Source organism: Eufriesea mexicana, unplaced genomic scaffold, assembly GCF_001483705.2.
Source record: "Eufriesea mexicana isolate 0111107269 unplaced genomic scaffold, ASM148370v2 scaffold54, whole genome shotgun sequence".
Classification (NCBI taxonomy): Eukaryota; Metazoa; Arthropoda; class Insecta; order Hymenoptera; family Apidae; genus Eufriesea; species Eufriesea mexicana.
In genome coordinates, this window is record NW_016908236.1 from 461,924 (window position 1) to 476,766 (window position 14,843).

A 14,843-nucleotide genomic window follows, 5' to 3' on the forward strand; every position below is an offset into this window, starting at 1 on the left:
CTTCCGATACGTATCGCGTGAACGAAGTAAACGATAGCCCGCTTCACAGCCAACTTCATATTCATGGACGCGAGAGACACGAAACGTTACCGCGATATTTCGTGCGGCGAGCATTTGAATCGAATTCGGAAAAACAAAAGTTACTAGAAAACAGCGGACGCTCGTTTTTGCGACGTTGCGAATTTTATCTATGGCACTAGCTCTGATCGTTGGTGAATATGTATGATAAAAAGAATAAAGACAAGAATCGAGATAGAAGCACGTTCGTGGAGAACGTTAATGTAGTTTCGTCGTGAAGTAAACGTTGTATTTAACATATTCTTCTCTCGACTCTTGCCGTAATAATGCAACATGTTCGTAATAAAGCTCCACTCGGTAGTCGTACGACCTTGGCTACTAGCGAACTCGATTTTGGTGGTATACCTCAATGGAAGTCATAATTGATAGTTTTGACAATTGTTTCACAATCGATTCGCTCGTATTTTGATAATAAACGGATCAATCGATAATCTTTTAATCGTATTTGACTTTCCACGAACACTCGGTTATTAAAAAAATAACTTCAAAGAAACAGATAGAAATGATTACTTTAGATTAATCGATAAATAAATGTCACTAATGTTGAAACATGAACTGTATCTTTGGTTCAGAAATATTTGACAATCTAATGTACGAAAGAGACCTAATAAAATTACTCTCGCAGCCTCGATACACTTTATTGCATCCCCCGGACTATATTACAAGAATAGCCGTATGCGACTCGACCTACAAAGAGCTTTATCACGTGCAGAGAAGACGGTTGTTTTAGGTGCGTGTACGGGTCCTACCTTTTCAGTGCGAACGACAACGCAGCGTCCCGGTACGCCCCAAACCGTCCTTCTCCGTCGGCTGCCGGCGCACGACTGTGGATAATTCGCGGTTGCGACCGGCCTAGATATATACGAGCTATATTTAGCGACTGTCGTCATCTGGAACGTGTGCGATTGGCTACGAGTGACGTGACAGACACGCGTGATTGGCCGATCTCGCGAATACGCCGCGATCGCTTGGTGCAGGCCTGGCTTACGGCTGGGCGCGACTCGCGGGCACGACATTTGTTGACATGAAACTGTCAGAGAATACGCGCTCCCTTAATGCGCCGGTATATTCGACTCCGCGTGTTGCGGTTCTACTGAGTACCTATGTCCATCGTTTCTGTCCATTTCCCTCTATACTTTCTATGTTGTTTACTCCTTGTTGTATTACAAAAGATGTAGAATAGTTACAATTTCGAATCATTTTTTTTATCGTTCCAAATGTTGTTTTCATTTACGATAAAATAATTGAAATACGACAATATAACAGCGATTTAAAATTATCTGATTGTAGATACGTGCTGGATCGTGCTGGATCAGTGAAGTGATTGAACCCAAGATCCAGTTCTATAACTAGAACAAGGTTCATTCGTATTCTTTAAGGTACAGGTGAACAATCATTCGCGACCGGGCTAGGTGGGTGGGTGGAATTTATGGAGAATAGGAGCGATGGTAATGGACGATTATTAACGCGGCGCGCACTATTAATTTGCACGAAGCTTTCGAAAAGCCTTGAAGTCGACTGGCGTGCCTCTCTTCGTCTCTATGAAATCATAGATTTCCCGGCAGTGTTATTATGCGAAAATTACGCTCTAAAATTAGTCACAGTCCATTACCGTGTGCATACACAGATAGAGGGATGGGGTTGGGCACAGTAAGAAAAAACTGTTTGAAACTCAGACTTTTCCGATACGTATCTGGCTATTAATGTTCACACAATGATGATGATATTATGCAAAACGAGTCAAATAATCGTAATGCAAGATGCAGTATTCACACGTCCATCTATCGATCGCATCTGTACGGTACTTAGTCATATGTCGCATCGTAGATTCATCTTGGATTGTTTACTTATTCGTTAGGCAAGATGTGTCGTAAAAGCGTCATTCCTGCGGCGAGCATCGAGAGAAAATTCCAATTCAACGATTGAAGACCGGAAAATCGATACTTTCGATTGTCACCATCGCGAACCGGGTCAAAATGACATTCTTATTCAAACTTCTGAAGCATTTAATCGTATCTCGCATAAGAATCTACGTTAAAATCTACTTTCAAATTGCACGAGTCCAACTGACGAACTGCAGTAGTGACATCTATTGACACGTGTATAAATTAATAAACATGGCGCAGCCTATGGTTTGCAGCAATGTTCAAAGATAGCTTTAAATATTATAAAAGACGAGATTATTATTTTGATTTAAAAGATGTAATCGACTTCAATAAACCCGATTATAAAAAAGTATGTGATAACTTATAAATTCACATTATATATATATAAATTCTTGATGTTTTATAGGTTACTGATTTTAGAGGGAAATTGATTGACAAACAATGCAAACACGAATTGGGGCTAAAATTAGTAAAAGATTGGAAGGTCTTTGAATTTTTAGATATACCGGGACTTATTTTCATAAAAAATCCATTTACCACTTATGGACAACGGTATTGGATTATAAAATGCTTAAAACACTACTCTAGAAAACCATATAAATTAAACTTAGATGCCCATAACATTTTGAACGATAATGAAGATTGGTGGGATATGTGTTTTGGGTAAATTGCAGTGAAATAATATGAAAGAATTTTATCCCTATAATATGCTTGTTTGCAAATTGCAGGAACTCTGACAAAGGTAAAGAATTATTGGTAAAATTAAGATGGGCAACATGTGGGTATCATCATAATTGGGATACAAAATTATATTCTGAAACATGCAAAACAGAAATGCCTACTGAACTGTCATTGTTGACTACATTTTTAGCAGAAACATTGGGTTTTAAAGATTTTAAAGCTGAAGCAGCAATTATTAATTATTATAGAATGAATTCAACCTTAGCAGGTCATACAGATCATTCTGAGATTAATCTAGAAGCACCCTTATTTTCTTTAAGTTTTGGTCAAACTGCAATATTTTTAATTGGAGGTCTTACACAAAAGGATATAACTAATGCTATGTTTTTACAAAGTGGAGATATAATAATAATGTCTGGGGAATCCCGTTTAAGATACCATGGTATACCAAAAATTTTATCAGCTATTGAAACACCATGGAATAACGAAGAAGTAAATGACAATAATCAATATGATACATGTAATCAAGATGATTGGAACAAAGCAAAAATTTACATTTCTGACGCTAGAATAAATATTAATGTAAGGCAAGTGTTGAAACCTGGACAATTGTCACTGTTGTAAAATACTGTACAAATTTACCTTGTATATTTTTATTAAAAATACTTATATTAATTACATTAATGTAGTATACTTAATTCTTTCTTGTTATATAAGCTGTTAATTCACATCAGCATCAGAAGCTGCATTATAAAAATACATTCATCCTATTATTTAAATGCTATTATGTAGAATATCTTTTTCTATATTCTGCTTTGTCAGATTACTTTCAAATATGCTTGAAACATTTAAAAAGTCCCAAGCAATTGTTGCCATTCTTAATAAAAACTCCTGTGACTGTGAAATCCATTTGTCTCTAATATAATTAATTGTTTCATATTTCCTTTCATAAATATTTTGTCTTGAGTTAGATTCTGATAATATTATTGGCATATATGGTCTTAGTAAAATATTTGTAGCATCACGAACTGCTTTATTTAGAATGAAATCTTTAGAGATATCCGATGTATGAATCATATTGTTCCACAAAATTAATAGCAATTTACCAAAAAGACATAAAAAATAGACCTATAATAGACATTGTTTATTTGGAGCTTAGTTTATCATTTTATATATTGAAAATATACAAACCTATATCGAAAAATTATTAATATTCATTCTTATAAGGATATCTTCAGTAGCTTTTCTTATTATCCCAGGTTGCCAACAACTTCTACGTATGCTATGCGGATTAACAGCATATACGTCTATTCTGAACGTATTACTTGATTCGTTATCGCTAATACGAAAACAACGATTTTCTTTTTTTAATCGTTGTATAAAACAATTTTTCATTTCTTCAAACGAGTAGCCAGTTTTATGATTTTGGGCCATTGAAGATGTTTACTCTCAATTTTCATTATTTCATTTTTCCCTTAAGTCATATTAAATTAACTCGATATTATAAATTTTAATTTCCAAATATACGTATGATTGGTGTTAATGTTGCGACATCTTGGTATTCAATTATTTTATGTACTCAGTGTATTATATTAAAAACATTTACTTACATTTCTTTTAATTCTTACCATTTTACTATCATTTTACTATTTGATAATTATTTATTATATAATTTATTCTAGCTATTATTATCATTATTTACCATTTTTAAAATTGCGCGCTAATTTTTGTACAACTATACGTATGTATACATATACTTGAAACTTCCGGTTTTATAAGTCAGCTGATCAATTTCATTCCTGTCTGCTTGATAGTTCTCACAGCTATGTCTGGAAAAGATAAACTTGCAATTTTCCCTTCTCGGGGGTATGTATTTCTCTTTTAAATTAATAAACTTTATTTTGTTTCTTGGTAAATATTATCTTTCATTTATTTAATGTTTTTTATCCATATCAATAAAATACGTGAAACTATTATCATCCGTCATTAGATGGGTGTAACCCTATTCTAATTTGTTTAAAACATTTAAATTGTTTTTTAATATATATTTAAAATAACGATGTATAATTATTTAGTTAAAAATATGGACTGCAATTTTTTCAATAATTGTACAAAGGTATTAAGTCTACATATTGTTCACTTCTTTCATTACATTGATTAATAATAACACTAATATATATACAACCTTTTTTATTTCATATAACATTGTGCAATATTGTTATTATATGGTAACACTGATAAACTTTTACGTTCCTTTTCTAGGGCGCAGATGTTAATGAAATCCCGTTTACATGGGGCACAAAAAGGTCATGGTTTGTTAAAGAAGAAAGCAGATGCATTACAAATGCGTTTTAGATTAATTCTGGGTAAAATTATTGAGGTACAAACTAATACTTTTATTTGCATAAATGATTGTTTTTTTTCCTAAAACAGGTTTAATTATTTGTCTTTCTATATAGACCAAGACTCTTATGGGAGAAGTAATGAAAGAGGCAGCTTTTTCATTGGCTGAAGCTAAATTTGCAACTGGAGACTTTAATCAAGTAGTTCTTCAGAATGTAACAAAAGCACAGATTAAAATTAGGTCTAAGAAAGACAATGTTGCTGGTGTTAATCTTCCAGTATTTGAATCCTATCAAGATGGTACAGATACATATGAGTTAGCAGGTTTGGCACGAGGTGGTCAACAATTGGCAAAATTGAAAAAAAATTATCAAAGAGCAGTCAAATTGTTAGTAGAGTTAGCATCCCTACAAACAAGCTTTGTAACCTTGGATGAAGTAATTAAGATAACAAATCGTCGTGTAAATGCCATTGAGCATGTTATTATTCCAAGAATTGAGAAAACTCTTGCTTACATAATTTCTGAGCTGGATGAATTGGAAAGAGAAGAATTTTATCGATTAAAAAAGATTCAGGACAAAAAGAAAATAGCAAAAGCTAAGGTAAAGTATATATTCCAAAAATGATTACGTTTATCATATTTTTTGATCAAGTACTTCTTGCAACAATTAAATTATTTTACAGCTTGATGCAGTTAGAGCAGAAATGATAGCTGCTGGTAGAGATATAGAAACTGCAAATATGCTTGATGAAGGAGATGATGATATTTTATTTTAAACACTGTACATAACTTGTTTTCATATTCTAAAGTATTAAAAAAAAAGTGTTATAACTTTGAATGAATGTGTTAAAGAATGAATCCAGTGAAGTATGAAAACAAATATAGACCTTCCACAAAAATCCTTGGACAATACTAATGTCACAGTATAGTTATAAATAAGATTGTATTATTAAAATGCACAAGCAAATAATACTAATTTTATGGTATTTTTAACATCTTTTAATTATGATGTGATATACATCATATTGAAATATACCATCTTAAAAATTGTTAATAATATCTTTCGACACCTGTATATTATGAACTTTATATTTGTTGGAATTATATTCAACACATTCAATGTTCCCATAATGTTACATTCTAAAGGATGTAATTTACACTGCATTGCAGATGAGTATAGAGTATATCAAATTATAGAGTCAAAATGATCTTACTAGACTATCTAGTAAGAATTTATGAAGAATAAATATGTACATATATATATATACATATATATATCTCAATGTTTATATTCTTTATTCACCATTACTGTATCCCCTCCATGATGCTTAGAAGGTATCCTATTCATTTCATGCCATTTGTATATTATGTTTCATTAAAACAATAAACACATACCTATTCTGAATGATGTATTCTATTAATACCCAAATTAGAAATCTAATATATTCATAAATTTTGTATCCTTTATTAAAAACAAATAGATGACATTGAGATGTCATTAATGCGAATTTCCCGTTAGGAATAATTAAGAAGGATGCATAATCATTATAGCCAGTAAATTTCTTGAACTGGGTCAATCAATATATGGACCTTTTCCCATATGAGTCAACTCTCCCTACTAAGGGTAGTGCGCGCGTGGAAAATCCTTTCAGTGCGCGGAAAATTCGTGCCGTGACCACCCCAAAGATGTCGTCCGATCATTTAACGGTCGTGGATGTTCCAGAAAATCGCTTTGAAGATGCGATCTACCACTTGAAGTGGAATTTCTTCTCCGATGAACCATTGAATCACGCGGTAGGACTATGCGAAAAAGGAGAGAGCCAATTCGAGTTGGAGAGACACTGCCTGCTCACTTTAAAGCAGGGATACTCAAGGATGCTGGTGGATCAAAATGGAATGGTAAGCTGAATTAAAGGAGACAAATTTTGTACTTTTTTCTTTTTACAATAAAGAAATGATCATATATTTTTGTTCAATTTATGCATTTACTTTGTGCATTATATGTATTTAATTGACGAAGAAACATTTCCCTATGATATATACGGACCTTGAACGTTAAGTTCATTGTCGATCATAAGTACTATCCTATCAGATAGCTGGTATGGCTTTGAATGGTATCTTGAAGAAGGGAGAGCGCGAAGAAGCGGAACGTCGCCTTGCAGAATTAAATGATGAAAAATTCAAAATAATTTTCGGGCTTCTCTACAAAGTTAATGAAAAAATTGATCTTTTTTCAAAGTACAATGTTGATGAATTATTCGAGTGTAGAATTCTTAGCGTCGATAAAAACTTCCGTGGGAAAGGTTTGGCGAATATTCTTATGGCAGACAGTATAGAAACCGCAAGAAATGCTGGTTTCAAGGTAAATTAAAATGCAATTCATTTTTCTAATCATAATTATAGTAATATTTTCACAGAATGAAATGTAATTCTGTATGATAAATATTTATGAAGCATGCATTTAAGTTCGGTGAAAAATCTTAGTAGTATCGTACTATTAGATACTTCGTGACCGTTAACATTACCTACCGGAAGCTTGTACTAATTTGAAAGCTATTCTCCAAATTTGAATTATAATTTGCAAAAATATATGTATCAAATATTGCTTTTTTCATCTAAATAATAATTTAATTATTGATTAAATCTAATATAAATATTTAATACGATATAAAAAATTGATTCGAAGATAATAAATTTATTAAGAAATAGATTCTGTGTATATGCTCGTATATGTGCAGCACGATCTGTTGTGGAACTGTGATCGTTTGGTGAAGAGTTCACATTTTGTTTTTGTTTCAGCATGTTCTTCGATTAACCCTTTCGGTACTATTGCCGCCAAATGGCGGCATCCACGGAACGCTCCGTGTGTACTACTGCCGCCGATTGGCGGCGGCCACGAAACGTTCTCTGGGTACTATCGCCGCACCGCCTAAAATCGGCAGTTATGGCAGGTTATGTAGATATGATTACTCTCTATAGTACGCATTACTTTACTGTCCTCTGTTTAAAATTCCGGCTGCTCTAATTGTTCCATTATGTATGTTAATCCGTGAAATGACGTTTCCGGTATTCCGTTCATCCCTTTGTTTAGGACAGACTGTATATCTAAATGTGAACTATCACACCAAGTTACACTATTAGTTTTGTCATTTATTATATTATACTATTAGTTTTGTTATTTATTATGTTATACTATTAGTTTTATTATTTATTTTAATTTTGTGATATTGGAACAAATTATTTATATCAATGGTATTTACTTTAATTAATATACTGTGAAGAAATAAATGTGATTTTAAAACGTTAAGCGTCAAGCCTGTTTTGTTTGCTTTTCCGTCTGATCCGCGAGATAAGATTCTGTCAAAATCGGCTTTCGGCCGAGAATTGGTTTAGGCTGTCGCGCTTTCGCGGCTGACGCTGCCGTACAGTACAGCCACTCCTACGGAAAACTTCCTCGTACCACGAACGTATAACCGCGGCCAACTCCTCCGTACCGAAAGGGTTAATATACATGGGATAATTTTCATTTACCAAGATGTAAAATTGCAATGCACTCGTTACTTTCTCGAGAGGTACTTTTGCACGCAGTGTACTTCATACGATGTGTATGTAAATGTTTGTGTGCAACTTAAAATGTTCTCAAACAGGATACTCAAATTCCTATATATTTGCAGGTGTTCAAAGCTGATGCAACGGGTATGTTTTCACAGAAAGTATGTTTGAAACATGGTTTTCAAATAGAGGCGGAGATTCCGTATACGGATCTTGATGAATCAATAAGACCGGCCCCACCTCATCAGGCCTTAAAATTGATGGTGAAGATGTTAAATTAAAGATATATAGAAAACAAAACGAGATTCAACGTTAATCTTAATGAATCTTTAATAAAAAGAAAAAGATATTACGAAAGAGCAGTAGTGTAAACTATATGTATCATTGTGTGACAATAACAGGTCTCTAATGTATGTTTGTCTTCAAGACGCATTTATGAAGTATTTATATCTAAAAGCAGAGTGGACCGTATGTCTCTCTTAGAAAGTATTAACGATTTGAGGCATCGGTTATTACTCTTTGTCTGTGTTCTGAATGGTGTGCTGTTGTTAAGACAAAAAAAGAAAAAAAAAAAAAAATAGTTAATATTATATACTTGAGTTGACAAATGCAAGAATGAAGATCCATTTAATATTTTCTTCATTGGACTTTTGTTCTGCATTCTGCTGATTCAAAATAAAACGAACTGCTCTGGTTTACATAGTAAAAGATGTATGAAAAGAAATTCATGTCTTCGTGTATCGGAAAGAAATATGGGCGTATATCGACGAAAGCGTCGCAAAGAAAATCACGTGTCAAATGTTATAGTTTGACATTTGTTAACTCTTCTGTACAATTCTACAGCTGGTGGTAAATTGAAAGTATATCGTATATGTACACAGTACACGAATGTTCGATGTTTTCGATTGTGTACGCGTTTTTTTACAGCTATCGCAAGAGACTAGCAGAACACGGAGTACTTCTTGATCCGTGTTTAACAATTTATCGAAAACAGTGATTTAGCTCATGGTAACAGGAATAACTGGATGGGTCCACATGAGTATAGAATAAAGTTACAAGGAGTATTATTTTTGTTGGTGTCACATGTTACGAAAATATATTACAAGTTATTTTGTAAAAGTATCCGCCAAATAAATATTACAGTTTATAATGACTAATGCCTTATAATATATCCTTTCAAATAACTTTAAACTATGTTAAATGCAGATTTCAACTAAATAAGTACAATTTATTATAATAATCAATGTATAAATATGCAATGCAACAAGCATGTCTAACAATTAAATATTCCATAAAAATTATATAATTTAAAAAGGAATGCAGTCTTGCAACAATATTTATACATATAATAGATGGATTTAAAAATTTACTTGAGGTCTAAAGTGCTTCTGCAATTTATTTGCTTTAAACTGTAATTGTGTAGAATATTTTGCCTGTACTCTTTGCATGTATTTAATATCTCTGGCCTTCTTTACAACAAGTTCTTTTTGTGTTTCAGTCCAACCTAAAGCTCTGTATTGTGACAATACTTTACGTAATTTTATATTCTTTGGTACTGCTACAGCTCTATTTGGATTCAAATTCTGTTTATAATATCTCATTAGAGATCTATGGCCAATAACATTCCCTGATGGTAACACAAGCTGGTAATCATTATCATCCAATTCTGGTATTTCTATCTCTGCATCTAGATCACCAGCTTCCACATCAGGATAACTGGATGAATAATCATAAAATTCTACATATTCTGCAAGTGCATCTCCTTCATGCAACATTTTGCAGTGACCTTTATCAATCATATGTGCTCTAGCAGCCTCAGCACTTTGAAAACATCTCCCTGTTAATTTAGTAAATAAACATAATTATTTGACTAGTTTCGTTATAACCATAAAAGCAAAGACTTAAATTAACTCACCAGAATTATTACACCAAATACACATATATCCAGCAAAAATTTTTTCTCCAAGATAAACAAGTAAACCTTTAATATCTATACAATATTCAGGATCTGGTATAAAGAATGAGTGTGCAATTGTCATGTGTTTTAAATTGCGTACCAAAGATTTACTATGATGATTGCAAAATAAGCAATTATTATTTGTAACTGGATTCTCTGTATCTTCAATCCATTCATCAGAATCTACAGATTCAACATCAGAATTTATTTCAATATCTCCTTTTAATCGTTTCATAGAAACTTCTTCAATTATATCTTTCTTGAATATAGAATTAGGTGAAGGACCAGCATCGTCGCTAAGGTCTTCACTTACAGCTTCAGAAGCAACATTTTGTTTTGCACACTTCTCCTTGTGTTTCTTTGATAATAAATGATTTTCATATTGATTTCTTGTGTTGAAATTCTTCTTACATATCTTACAACTTATTATTACCTCTTCTCTTTCTTTGTCATCCTTATTCCTTTGTGCAATCACCCTTTTCTGAAATTCTTCCACAGATACAGGTGGTAATTCAGCTACTTTTCTTTTTAAGTTGTATCTATGCCAGTCTGACTTGTAATGTTGTCTTTGAATTTCTAGATCTCTGAAAGCTACGCGGCATGTAATACAGGTAAACGGCGATGTCATTTTTTTCCAATAAGTTTTAACAAATCCCAAATTAATAACTCCCAACACTTTTGTAAATTAACGTATTTTAATCGTCGAAGACTTCGTTGTAGAATATTTATATACTATAATAACACTTATCGCAATTCATTTATTACGATATAAATGAATGCAAATCATATTACAGATGCCGCTAATTATTAATCAACGTTTATATAGGTAATAAAAATTCTGAGACACATCACGTGCACAGTCACTTTTTTGAATGAAGATTGAGGTTAAGTCGACGATTAACGCAATGTTATTGTAATTATCGAAACCTTTAATATTGCATCAGAATGTAAAAATGATATTTATCTATATATATATACATATTCTTCTGGACTTATAAGATAGGGGAAATTTTTAATAAACTATCAACGATTACATGTTTCATTTTGGCGATAATTTTATAAAATATTTTCAAAGAATACAACAATACAGCATTTACAACGTGAACAGTAGGTTTAATACCATTAGTAACTTTTTAATTATAATCGAGAAATTAAATATTATCGTCAAAAATATCTATTAAAAAAATGCTCCTTTATTCTACTTTATATAATTTTACATTGAATATTGTTGTATATTAATATTTCATCGCTTAAATATAGACCCTAGTTTACAACTAGACAAGACTACTACTATCACTTTTCTAAATAATTAGGATTGAATTGACTATTCTTCGTGCATATGAGAAAACAAATTTCTTTTTAATCGTCTTCTTATCACGAATAAATTTTTACACGGTAATGTGTTTGCAAGATAATATTTCAATGACAAACACGAGTAGAATTCTTATCGAAATAATTAAGGAACAGAATGAGAAATGAAACCACAAAATTTCTATTGCATCACTGTCAGTGATATCGCACGAGGTCACGTGACAATTAAGTAAAAAGCGAATATTCACAGAAAGGTAGGGGCACCGCTATCATTCGCGGGGAGTCGTGAGTCACGTTTACGGCCCTGGTTTCGAGGAGCGTTTGCAGTTGTATTCAGGCAGTAGCCGTCTCAGAAGCCGGAACGTTTCGTGTGCACGTCGCAAGCGAAAAAGTTACGCACAGCACGTAAAATTGAGAAGACTCAACGAAGGAATAGTCATTTGACGACAAGGATACTTGTCATCGAACGGAAAAAGGGAGCAAGCAAGCAGAAGTATCGATACGGTGTCACGTCTATACGACTGACCGTTTTGAACGACCGACTTTCGTAGGCGACATCGTAGAAAGACGTAAAACGAGACACTGGGGTGCACCCGACAGGGCGATCCATCTGTCTCGATACACCCACGAACACCCGTTCAATTTTCACGCTAGAAGGCGGCCGTCCAGCAGGGCGATACCATTTTATATGACTTTTCTTCGACGTCAAGGTGAGTAGAACCAGGGCATGGTAGCGACGGCGACGTCCTATCTGGTATCGTTTCGTTGCTTCCGACGCTAATTTTAGCGACCAGCCATTTTGGACACGAGAACGTGCACGATCCGCGAGCGGTTTATTTTCTACGGAACTTAACGTTTCCCCATTTCTTGTTCATTTTTATGTCTTCGTTCACGAGCGTACATGCTACACCTTTTCTCTTTGGCTTTTCTTCATTGCATTTGTTCATTACCTTTTATTTCCAACGACGTAACAATGGGTCGATATTGCTTACCGAATTATTGAACGCACCGAAACGGATGGTTTCGTCGCCTAGTGAACCGCGAGATTGCGATAACTTGCGTATAATGTGATGTTCCGATGAATCATGTCTTAGTTTTCGGTGATTATGGAAAACCAGTGAAACGGAATCCAAGAAAAATATAGAAATTATCGAGATGTTAATGTTTGAAAAAGCTAACGATATTGAAAAAAATATCGAGACATACGTAAATTTGAAATTTATTCATTTGTTTCTAGTGCTTTTTGTCTGTGCAATTTGTATGCTTTGTCCCCGCATTGTTTATAAAGTGCAACGTCATCTACCGATCGGAAATTAGAATAAAATGTTTAGCGGAGAAAAATCTATTCCTTATATTAATGGGTACGATTCGAAGCGTGCATTTAAACTTTGGCACTGTCGATAAAAAGAAAAGATTTATATCGTTGCATATCTCTGATAAATTCGATTGTAAGTTTTGCACCATAATATATGTTAATATTGATTCAGTCAGACCATTCCTCGCTGTTTATTTCGAATCGACGAGTATTCGTACTTTGTACGCTTATCATGATCGACCATGTTCCTTTGATATAAAGCCATTATTTTTGTGCGTTTGCATCGAATGTTTACCAATCGTCGTTCGATGAAGTGTATATCGAGTAGTTTCTTAAAATAGATTGGAAAAACTGTGTAAATTATCGAGTCACATCGTGCGTTTCGTTTTTACCGACATACAATGCTTATCGGAATTTTTCTTTTATAAATGCAATTCGTACATTTCTTTGTTGTAAATATTAGTCGATTAAATATCTATATTATCCTATTGTATTATTCGAGATAAATGTTTTTTGTTTCTGTTATTCACCCTGGTCATTGTCGTGCATCAATTATTGGAATTTCTTCTTTCAATATTAGAAAAATAAAATTCATATGCTACGATTTATCTTTTCGCCGTTATACCTGTTTCTTTCCATTCTTGTCGATTGCAGATAACTTCTTTTTCAAATTTTGCGCGGTATCTAGTTCAAAGTAATCTTACAAGAGGTCTTTATCTGTACCGAAGCTCGTGGTTCGCGATCAATGACGCTTTCTATTTTCATTTCTTGCGGCCGAACCGGAAGTACATGTTGCGACATTTGCATTACGTTCACGAAAAGTAGTAGATTGCAAAATTCGAATAGATGGCGTATGAACTAGGAACTTTTTTGGTTTTTTTTTTTTTCATTTTGATATATATATTTTATAATAATATGAAAATATAGTTAACCTTTTTTAAGGGATAAGTGTCAGTGAAGAATCATTTAGTTAAATATATCTGTATTTTATTTTGAAATTAAATTAACGATATTGAAATCGATTTGGCGTAAGATCGTAAAAGGTTAACACTTGATTCGACATTTGGTTCCTTCGTATAATATTTATGTTTGGATTTCACCTTGATTGACTCACCTTGGTGTTAAATTATTTAATAAATATGGTTTCGATGTTACTTTCTTCGTATACATATTTTATGTCGTTTGGATACATCAGAATTTTTCGAAATATATCGAATGTAAAACGTTCACTCGTTAATTTTGGAATAAAATGACAAAGTAATTGAAGAAAAAAAAATTCGCCATTACTGAGTGTCATTTTATTAAAAAAACAAATTAAATAAAATAACTTCGAGTTTAAATATACTTTTATATTTTGTTATAGAAAAAGTTTTAAAAAAGTAGGAAATCACGTGACGTTTTAAAATATTACCTCGAGGACAGATGACATTAATAACCTCTATTCATATTATATTCTTTGTTGTGCAACATTTATGTTATTCCAACTAACTTCTGTTGATTTATTCATAGGAATATCGGAATAACGCTGACTCTAATATTATTAGTAAGAGACAGAAGATACCAGTTCTTAATCGAAGGCAGCCTGACAATTTTTTTCATGGGAAAAATATAAGAATCGTAAAACGGTTCATGTGTAGGTAAAACCAGAAACTGACTTATCGACGCAAACGGATTTATCGGTCTCCAATCAGGCGTTCTTCCCGTAACTACGCAACGAAA

General features: G+C 33.0%; 6 protein-coding genes across 10 annotated transcripts in view; 4 read left to right on the forward strand and 2 right to left on the reverse strand.

The window, feature by feature from the left end:
- The window catches only part of Atf3 (Activating transcription factor 3), a 42,498-nt gene extending 41,599 nt beyond the window's left edge, over positions 1-899 (reverse strand). For both annotated transcript variants that reach the window (XM_017910033.1, XM_017910024.1), the window contains exon 1: positions 828-899. The gene's annotated coding sequence lies outside the window, so the exon portion shown is untranslated. The remainder of the gene's footprint in view (positions 1-827) is intronic.
- A 1,295-nt stretch (positions 900-2,194) lies between these two features.
- Positions 2,195-3,269, forward strand: AlkB (alpha-ketoglutarate-dependent dioxygenase AlkB). The gene is made up of 3 exons (XM_017910156.1): positions 2,195-2,313; positions 2,371-2,627; positions 2,693-3,269. The coding sequence occupies exons 1-3, from the start codon at positions 2,221-2,223 to the stop codon at positions 3,267-3,269; spliced, it is 927 nt and encodes a 308-aa protein (XP_017765645.1). The 5' UTR covers positions 2,195-2,220.
- A 1,167-nt stretch (positions 3,270-4,436) lies between these two features.
- Vha36-1 (V-type proton ATPase subunit Vha36-1) lies at positions 4,437-6,051 on the forward strand. Its single transcript, XM_017910049.1, has 4 exons — positions 4,437-4,511; positions 4,908-5,025; positions 5,105-5,590; positions 5,673-6,051. The coding sequence occupies exons 1-4, from the start codon at positions 4,471-4,473 to the stop codon at positions 5,763-5,765; spliced, it is 738 nt and encodes a 245-aa protein (XP_017765538.1). The 5' UTR covers positions 4,437-4,470; the 3' UTR covers positions 5,766-6,051.
- A 522-nt stretch (positions 6,052-6,573) lies between these two features.
- LOC108554781 (Arylalkylamine N-acetyltransferase-like 7) lies at positions 6,574-8,822 on the forward strand. Of its 2 annotated transcripts, none has more exons than XM_017910152.1 (3): positions 6,574-6,888; positions 7,082-7,351; positions 8,664-8,822. In XM_017910152.1, exons 1-3 carry the CDS (start codon positions 6,574-6,576, stop codon positions 8,820-8,822), a joined length of 744 nt encoding a protein of 247 aa, XP_017765641.1. The 2 variants fall into 2 exon arrangements, with proteins under 2 accessions (XP_017765641.1, XP_017765642.1); XM_017910153.1 differs by lacking the exon at positions 8,664-8,822 and adding an exon at positions 7,789-7,999 and having other exon boundaries at positions 6,626-6,888.
- A 1,077-nt stretch (positions 8,823-9,899) lies between these two features.
- LOC108554783 (zinc finger protein 622) lies at positions 9,900-11,235 on the reverse strand. Its single transcript, XM_017910155.1, has 2 exons — positions 10,457-11,235; positions 9,900-10,378 (listed from the first exon to the last, which is right to left on the reverse strand). The coding sequence occupies exons 1-2, from the start codon at positions 11,124-11,126 to the stop codon at positions 9,900-9,902; spliced, it is 1,149 nt and encodes a 382-aa protein (XP_017765644.1). The 5' UTR covers positions 11,127-11,235.
- Positions 11,236-12,073: 838 nt separating this feature from the next.
- The window catches only part of eIF5 (eukaryotic translation initiation factor 5), a 30,686-nt gene continuing 27,916 nt past the window's right edge, over positions 12,074-14,843 (forward strand). For all 3 annotated transcript variants that reach the window (XM_017910182.1, XM_017910184.1, XM_017910181.1), the window contains exon 1: positions 12,074-12,519. The gene's annotated coding sequence lies outside the window, so the exon portion shown is untranslated. The remainder of the gene's footprint in view (positions 12,520-14,843) is intronic.